Consider the following 9,773-nt stretch of genomic DNA (forward strand, 5'->3'; position numbering starts at 1 on the left):
ACGTCCCGGAGCTATGACCCACGATTACGCGCTGTTAACTGCAATTGGTCACGTATAGTGGTGAAAATATGTAAGGATTGTTATACCTTTACATATCGGAGTAAAGTAAAATGTGACCCTTTTTATTTTATCCAACGGAGAGTGAGCACAAATCTCTTGGACTCCTGTGGTCCAAGAAATCGAGACTGATCATATTATATATCACATCTTTAATAGAGATGAGTGAGGCTCATCTCTATTACAAATATATGACAAGTCTAACATTACCTCTCCATGAAAATATGCAATCAACTTGGTTTGACCTTTGACCTCTTGATTTTTATTCAAAGACACATATTCGGTTTCAAACTGCCCTGGTCAGCAGTCAACTTCGGCACAACGAAGGTTACGAGTCTTTTGACAAAGGCAGCGACCCAGATTCAGGAAACTAGGCCCAACTTGGTAATTAAACCCAAAATGAGAGGCAATCATTTAGAAGCCAAAAGACAAAGGAAGGGAATAAGAAAGAATCCCGTGTGCTCGAGACAACAAACGCATCAGACCGAAAAAAAAGAGAGACAACAAACGCACACATCAGTCTACTTCCTACCCGAATAAAAATCAATAGGTCCACGTGTCGCGAGTATATTTAATTGGATGGTGTAGACGTGGAATGAGGACAGATGGCAGCTGGCCCAACCAACTTGCAAAGGATGGTTCAACTCCAACTGGGCCGCATTTCTCTATAACCTGTTGCCAAGCTGGAACTTAGGATGGCATCTGCTGGCCGTAAATTAAACAGAATAGAGCTAGTCTCAATTCAAAATTTCTCCCAAACAAAAGAAAAAAAGAAAGAAAAAAAAATCGTAGAGGTAGACACGGTTCGGTTTAACTGTATTTAACCCTCAAATAGGAAATCTAATCAATGTAATATCATGATTTAGCGTAGGCGGTTTTCATATAGGATAAATCGAATCAAACCCAACGAAACAAATTTTGGTTTGGTGCGGTTATGTCTAAGATTACATACGTTTAGTGCAAAAGCCGAATCGAACAGCTTGAATTGATTTGATTTGGTTAAGCCGGTTTGAACAAATCCGGGCTTTTTTTATTATTGGCCGGATGTGGACCTCATGATCATCATTATGACATCCCAACATGTGCAAGCCCTTGGTTTTTTTATATCTAAATGGGCCAATTTGTTCTGGAGTATGATTCTAATAAAGGATTTGGTCAAACTTGGGGCCAATTTGTCTGCAACCCAAATTTTCCAAGAGCCATTTTGTCAAACTTGTCAGATTTATATACCGGGTTTGGTGCCTACAATTAGTTTGGATTGAATTGGATAACTCTAGTAAGCTATAATTGTGTTACAACTTGGCCCGCATTGTTCCTTTCTCCAAATGAAATAAATATACAAAATAGAAAATTACAAACTAAAAGTTTACGTTTATACACCAAACCTTATCTTACTTATTCAGACCACCGACATTGGGCATGCGCCAGCCCTCGTACATGATCTTTCAACTTGGAGACCAGTGTTTTTAGTAAACAATTACCCGAACTTTGGGGTTTAAAAATGAGTGAGAGGTTTCCCTAGATAAACAAACATGATTTCCTTGTCTAAAATAAAAAAAAATTATAAATTACAAAAAAATAATATTGTACACATTCCCGTTCACCCACACTACATGGAGCGGGTGGCAACAAATTCCCCGCCCCACGACGAGCAGGTGAACATGACTGATAATGTATGTGTAGCAAAGGGCCACGTATGGGCTGTAAGTTGAGGGAAAGTCGGGTTTTTTTAATTTATTGGTCAATCAATGAGAGAAGATTGCGTTGGCAAAAGGCCCAAAGTGATACTTGGTGGATAAAATTTTCCATGTGGAGCAAAATTTCATTATATGTGTATTTAAGTGGAATATATTAATAGAAAGGATGGCAATAATTGTCCTGGATATTCATGTCACGCATTAGCAGTTTGGATTGGACAAGTATTTATATGAATTATTATTACATGGGTCGAAAATGAAAAATGTCGGTGGTAACGAAATCAATGATCACTACATAATTTTATTCCCTAATTTTTCTGAGTGTGTGTGTACTGGCTGCTGCCACACTGATCAATACTGAAGATTGTACATCTTTATAATTTCATATATTTATACAATTTCCGACATCACTAAGTGAGACAATGAGACATACAGACTTTTCCCAACACTTGTGCGCACGTGCTCCACGTGCTTGGAGAGACAAAGAAAGATTAAGAAAGTTTTTTTTTTATAAAAAATTTAAATTTTAAATACAAGCAATAATCTCAACTACTTTAACTTATAATCAAACTCGTATGCAAAGCAATGACGGATGCATAGTACCTAAAAAAGGGACCTACATTGGGAAAATAAGGGGACACGAGGAGGGAAATATGGGGAACTCGGGAGGGGATAAGGGAGGGGTCCACAACCATCTTGGTCTTTAAGTGGCTCTATCCTTGGGCGAAGATGACAAATACAATGTCGTGGTCAATTTACTTAATTCATGTTTGTAAGAAGTTTTTTTTGAAGAAATTACGAAGCGATAAAAATTTATTAGATCAACGCACATAAGAGAACAAAGGACAAAGACGGTAAAATGATTAGGTTTGTTAGAAGCTTTAATGTTAAGCAAATGTTGGAATAAAGGAACAAAGAGATTGAAAATAAGATTGACACTGCTAGCTAGAGTGGTAATTAATCTAAGCTAAAGTAGGGCTTCTAATTTAAAAATAATAATAATAATCACCTTCACATCAATATTCAATAAATTAGTTGACAATTACAAAAGACATGATTATGAATTAGATTCGATCATTCTAATTAATAATTTATCTCCCATCACTCTCATTGCTAATGTCACATTAAAAAACCAATTAGAGGTTGCTCATTCGGCAAGTTATCTGCGGGCATATATATGGCCCATTTGGCAGAAAGAAAGAAACCCACGCAAATGCATTGCTTATTTTATCACTTTTTTTCTTTGCTCCTCAAGTAAGTAATGAATATAATCCAAGTTGATTAGAGCGAATTTGCTCCCCATTCTATATCTGAGTTTGAATCTCTCTCACTATAATTTAGAACAGTTTAAAGTATTTATCGCTTGTAATTAGTACCATAATCGCAAATATGAGATGGCTAGCTACCAAATTGAATATATGAAATTTGTTGACTGATAGTTGCTTGTTTACAGACATAAAAAGACTTACTTTTCCTCCTCAACAACAAATTGGTATTTCTTAAATTAGTTGAGCGGCCTCATCATTCTGTTTGAGCTTGATGCTTTTGTCAAGTTAGTCCTGGATTTAATTAATTTACAAATTTAATTAATAAAGGAAAAAGCCATTGGTTACTAAAGTCATCTCCAAAGAAAGTTGGCTTTTAATTAGAAGACATCCATCTTTTTCACACTTTTTTCGAATCAAAAAGGAAAAAAGTTATGGCCAAAGAGAATAAGAAACGCACACAAAATAAAAATAGAAGAAGAAGAAGAAGGTCCCGCACTCCTGCATGCACGTGAAACTTTATCTGGAAACTTCTTTTTTGCGTTTGGTTTTAATCCTGGGGCCATGGAAAAAATTGGACTGGCCCTAAAAGATATGCTTTTGTCGCCTAAAAAAGATATAAAATAAAATCTAATTATGATTCATTTTAAAATAATTTATGGTTTTCATTATTAAGAAGATTTTGAAAAATACAATTTTACATATCTAACATGAACTCGCTGTGAATAAAGATAAAAAAAAAAACAGAAACATATAGATATGTGTGCGAGCGTGAGTCGAGAGACTAATTAACTTTATTATACAGAAAATTGGAAAAAATAATTTTGTTACTTTGATATCTATAATATAGACATGCATATTCGGTACTATTTCATGGAGCATGTCTTTTTTCCTTTCTCCCCTTAAGAATCTTAATTTAGGTCCAATTGGTTAATGGACAACAATATATATATATATATAGACAGATGATGATGTTGAATTTGAATAATTGATGGCATGATTACTTTTCTTAATATAATGGGGTTGAAACTGAAAAATAATCGAGTGCACTCTTATTTGAATATGTATAATTTACATTAATAATCTAACGACATAATATGTAAGATTATATGACACAATTACCTACTAGTTTGCTTGTCTTCTACCTTTTTTCTTCTTCACAAAATATATTTGAAGTACATTATCCTTTTGTTCGGTTTCACAAGTAACCCATGCAATCAATTGCCTTACCACATACCAATAAAATATAGAAAAAAAAAGGAGACAAAAATCCTCTTATATAATAATAAGGGTGATCATTCCAATTCATGCTATAATATTATCCAAAAAAGTTCCTTAATTAATCATCATCAATTATCTTTTTAATTAAAAACGAAAGAAGTCTCAATCTCAAATTGGTAAAGCGAAATAATGAGTGGGATGTTTGTTTATGGTCTTGGTCTTATTTTAAATAATTTTACATGAACAACATGCATGCAGTCTGCAGACAAGCTAAAAATGCCAAAAAAAACGGAAAACAAAAAAAGAAACCAAGAGCAACAAATTGCACCAAAGCTGGGCCTGCTTGATCATGATGATGAACATTGGAAGTCGAAGCAAACAATTTGTAATGTTACGAATTGTCAGCTATTGCATGCAGAAAGAAAGAGGATCAGACCTAATGGTCTGACTGTGACACTCTACCCACCCTTAGATCTTTGACTATTTTGTTCATCGCATGTGGGTCTCCTTCCCTATAATCCTTACCAATACAAATAAGAAAAATAAAAGAAATAAATTCCCCATAGAATAAGCAAGGGACTAACATGGGTGCATACGAATACTAGATATATGTTACCTGTTTTTCACCAAACACGTGACAAACAAGTCTTTGTTTATATGAAATATTGGATCATTGATCTTTCCAATTTGGAAACTAGAACTAGAAGGGCGTTGGGAAAAAAGAAAAAAAAGAAGAAGTAGATGGATAATCTCATAGCCTTGATAAAGGAAAAATAAATATCATCAATGGAGTCCTGTCTAACGAAAAAATGCCTTGATTTGCAGATCAATAAGTTTGAATTCCCATCGCTCCCTCTCATTCCTAATTTTGATAAAAATAAAAAAGAAAAAGAAAAAAAGGAAGCATTTATTTGTTTTCATACTTGTGTTGCAAACATATATGATAGTTTGGGGATGGGAATATTTTCACACCAAAAATAGCTATCTGAGGTTTGTTTAATGAATAAAGTATCTTTCACTATATTTATATAGAGAGAAAAAAGAAGTTGCCCAAACCCCCTCTCACATTGGGGGTGTGGATTGTAGAGATACAACCAGTTTTGCTATGAAAATGACTCCATCATAATATATTTCATGTGAATCTTCACTGTTGTTAATTATATCAATTTTTGTCATTATACTTGTTTTGCACACATCTGATATTCTATAAATGTATGGATATTTTTAAGAAGGAATGTATTTTTCTATTACTTATACAATTTGAAAAGTATACAAAAAAAAGAAAAAAAAACAGACATTGAAGATAGTGATTATAGTGACAAGAAAATAAAAATTATGGGTCTCACTCACATCAATTAGTTGTATAATTTTATTTTATTTATGATTTGGAAAAGATATTATGACTGATGTTTAATGGTTTTTGACTCTCCACATGATTGGTGTGCACTGTCCCCACCCAGAACATAAAATACAGCTTTTCTCTGCAATTGCATCTTTGTTTTCCCTTTTACCTTTTGCAGATGGAAAGATAGTTTAAAAGAAGTTAAAAAGAAATGGCTACTTGCTAGAGGCAGAGAGAGAGAGTCAGAAATCAAAATATTCAAGGAGAAGGCCTGAAAGATCCAAAACACACCTCCCCACCATTCCTAGGCTTCCCAAACCCCCCCCTCTCTCTCTCTCTCTCTCTCTCTCTCTCTCTCTCTCATCCATTGGTTGGAACCCACAATTTGTATTTTCATGTGTTCTTAAAATTAGTAAAGCAAAAGCAAACAACAATGAAGCTTCTTCTTGTTATTGCTCTCAATTTGCTTTTGCTGCTTGTACACCAAAATCAGCCACGTCCCATTTGTGTTGGTGCCACACCTGACCCACTTGTTTCCTCCGTATTAGCTCCGCTTTCCTCACCCATTTCTCCAATTGCCTCACCCATTTCTCCAATTGCTTCATCAATGGCTTCCTTCTCTCCAGGTACTTAATACTTATGCTTTGCTCTGCTCTCCATAGACTGAAGACTCTTCCTTTTCATTTCTAGCAAGTGGGGTTTTAATTGGGTCACGGGTGCACCACTTCGAAAATTCGAATTTCAAAAATGACCACCAAATTGCGTGCATTTACTGCAATATATTGAATTCAATTTCTCTGATTTTATCAACTTCTGTGATGTTGGTGCAAAAATCTCCTGGTTTTAATGTATGAGATATTGCCCATTTGCTCAATTTTTGCTGAAACACGCCTCTATATATTTAATTTGTAATCAGAAATTCAAGAAGGAAGTGAAGGGCATCAAATGGAGCCACATAGGAAAATGCTAATTGCTCTCATTGTCACCTGCACTGCACTTGGTGTAGTTTTGTTGTCACTGTTGTGCTTGTGGGTTTATCACAAGAAATGTCCACACAAGTCCCACAAGAAAAGTGCTCAGAGCTCAGGTACTTTCATTTGTACCAAGCACTTTTTGCCCTCTAAATCTTGCTTCAATTTGTGCGTTTTAGTATGCTCGTAAATTGTTCTTCTCTGAGATTTTTTGTTCTGTTTGGTTCTGTTTCTTTGGTTTGTGTAAGAAGATGCTGAGAAGGGGCTTGCATTGGGTCCATTTATGGGTAAATTCAATTCCATAAGGATGGTTTCTAAGAAAGGATCTGTTTCAGTAATTGAATATAAAGTACTCGAAAAAGGCACCAACAATTTCCGGGACAGCAACATTATTGGTGAGGGTGGATTTGGATGTGTTTATAAGGCCCGGTTGGATGATAATTTGCTTGTTGCAGTCAAGAAACTAGACTGTGCAAGTCAGGATGCTGAGAGAGAATTTGAGGTAACTTTTGCTCAAAATTTTAGTTGGAGTTTTGTATAATGCTGTATTTATTGTAAATCTTATCTGATGTATTTATTATGTCTAAATTGCAGAATGAGGTGGAGTTGTTACATAAAATTCAGCATCCAAATATAATTTCCTTTTTGGGTTGTAGTACTGATGGTGACACAAGGTTCATTGTTTATGAGTTGATGCATAATGGATCTCTGGAAACTCAATTGCATGGTAATACATTTAGTTTCTGTTATTTTTTTTTAAAATTAAAAAAGGAATATCATGAAATATATATTTTTGTCCTATTGTTGCAGGACCGTCTCGTGGTTCAGCACTAACATGGCATATGCGAATGAAAATTGCTCTTGATGCAGCAAGGTGAGCTTGTTTTCCCAATTGTGGAGTCCTTTAGTTGTTATGGGTTGTTTACATTTTAACATATTGGGTACTGTTGACCAGAGGATTAGAACATCTGCATGAGTACTGCAACCCTCCAGTGATCCATAGAGATCTGAAAACATCTAATATTCTTTTAGATGCCAACTTCAATGCCAAGGTATGGTTATATAAATTATTGTAGTGTCTCATCTTTCCTTATAAAATTATTGAGCTTGTATTAAAATATTTCAATAATGCATTATTATCATCCTCTAGCGCTAAATTCACTGAAGTTTTTTTTTTTTCTCTCTCATGGTGGCTTGTTTCAGCTTTCTGATTTTGGTCTTGCTGTGGCTGATGGGGCCAAAAACAGTAATAACATCAAGCTCTCTGGCACCTTGGGTTATGTTGCTCCAGAGTATCTTTTAGATGGTATGCCAATTAAACTTGTAATAATTGCAAGGTGTATTCTTTAATTCTCACTGGTTACTGTGTCTACTAAACTATAGTTTCTTTTCCCTAAGCTAAATATAATCTAATTGTTCTTTGGACCCTTGACAACTACTATGGTACTGCGTTTGATCGACATAATAAAGTACGTGTCTTTTAGTTAAGCTATCTAGGGGCCGTAGCTGCACATGTTCTGCCACTGGGTTCATATACCATTTTAGATTTGGAAGAGGAAATCCCAGAACTACTTGTTACACTCAAGCTTATCTGAAATTAGGGATGTTATAAGCCATTTATGTGGAAATTTGAACTTGAGAGAAGGGAGAGGTGGACGGCTTGATAGTTATCAACTTTTGGATGACCCGTTGATTTTCTGATAAATTTGGATTCACCTTGAAGACAAGTTTTTAGCTGAATAATATGTAAATTTTTGTTTATAGACTTGGATGGCATATGCATGTTAGTATCACACATTTTAAATAATAATGGCCACCAAAATGCTATTTGTCAGCGAGAATACTAAATAGCACAATTTTCTAAAGAGCTGTGTGAGCTTCCCTGCACCAGACTTCTCGGCTTTCACTTTTGTTATTATAGCATTTGAAACAAGTTTTGGTGGTAAGCAAGTCACTCTTATGATTTCTCAGGTAAATTGACAGACAAGAGTGATGTCTATGCTTTCGGGATTGTGCTTCTGGAGCTTCTACTAGGAAGAAGGCCTGTAGAAAAACTGGCACCAACTCAGTGCCAATCTATAGTCACATGGGTATGCCTTTTTCCTAACTGCTCTCAATTTTAATTTATTTGCATAATTCCTGTCAAAAACTTAAATATTTCAAAACTCAATGCTGTAATACAGGCCATGCCTCAGCTCACTGACAGATCAAAGCTTCCAAACATTGTGGATCCTGTGATCAAAGATACAATGGATCTGAAGCACTTATACCAGGTTTGTGAATTACAAACCCAGTATGTTTGGTTGCAATTAGTTCTATGACAGACTCGTGCTTGACTATGTGTATCGATTCTTTTGTTTGTACTGAATGGACACAAAATTTCATGCTGTAATATAATTGATGCGTTGCAATGCATTACGCACAGGTTGCTGCTGTAGCTGTGTTATGTGTGCAACCAGAACCAAGTTACCGCCCACTGATAACCGATGTTTTGCATTCCCTTGTCCCGCTTGTTCCAGTCGAACTTGGTGGGACGCTAAGAGTTACACAACCTACAGCCCCAGGGAGCCCCCCAGCTGGTCATTGATGCACAAGGCATTTATGATGACACTTTTGCAACATTCTGGGTTCCTGCTGCTCAATTGACTGCTCCAAATCCCACAGTGATTTTCTTACTTTTATTTTGCTGGGAAGTTAATGCCTTCAGTTATTTCAGAGGAGGAAAGTTGGTCTGGTAGGAATGTAGAGCTATTGGGATCGTCTATCGCATTTGTAAATTGGATCAATTAGTTTCAAGTTGCTTGTGCATATGAGGGCATTCGTAGAAACACTAGCTAATTTCATTTTTGACCTTTGTTTTTCAGTGTAAGAAATCAGCTAATTTTCAGTGGTAATTGGTAATTACCTCTGGAGTCTGGACCTGTCTTTGTTCTGAGAGTTCTTTTGGGAAGGTAAAAGCTAACAATCATCTTTTGCTAATGAAGTCAAATTGCGAAGGAAAGCCTCAAATATTACCATCTAATGATTACAAACATCAACTTCTTTCTGAGTCCATCTAAAGTTCTCTTAAAGCCTGAAGAGTGGAGAGCCAGAAAGTACATATAAATGAGAAAATCCTGTTTTTATTCTTAAGAAAAAGTCTTATTTCTAATTAATTCTCTTCAGGTTTGATCTTTTAACACCTTTTTTTTGTTTTTTTTGTTTTTTGGGTGGGGTTTGT

The 9,773-nt window shown here is 35.4% G+C and overlaps 1 protein-coding gene across 2 annotated transcripts; it reads left to right on the forward strand.

Annotated features, from left to right (window-relative positions):
• On the forward strand, positions 5,472-9,554 carry LOC18792292 (probable receptor-like protein kinase At1g80640). Of its 2 annotated transcripts, none has more exons than XM_007222568.2 (10): positions 5,472-6,208; positions 6,499-6,669; positions 6,802-7,055; positions 7,148-7,280; positions 7,364-7,427; positions 7,509-7,605; positions 7,757-7,859; positions 8,525-8,643; positions 8,737-8,826; positions 8,979-9,554. In XM_007222568.2, the coding sequence occupies exons 1-10, from the start codon at positions 6,016-6,018 to the stop codon at positions 9,138-9,140; spliced, it is 1,386 nt and encodes a 461-aa protein (XP_007222630.2). In that variant the 5' UTR covers positions 5,472-6,015; the 3' UTR covers positions 9,141-9,554. The 2 variants fall into 2 exon arrangements, with proteins under 2 accessions (XP_007222630.2, XP_020411261.1); XM_020555672.1 differs by having other exon boundaries at positions 5,473-6,208; positions 6,805-7,055.

This window comes from Prunus persica, chromosome G1, assembly GCF_000346465.2.
Source record: "Prunus persica cultivar Lovell chromosome G1, Prunus_persica_NCBIv2, whole genome shotgun sequence".
Classification (NCBI taxonomy): Eukaryota; Viridiplantae; Streptophyta; class Magnoliopsida; order Rosales; family Rosaceae; genus Prunus; species Prunus persica.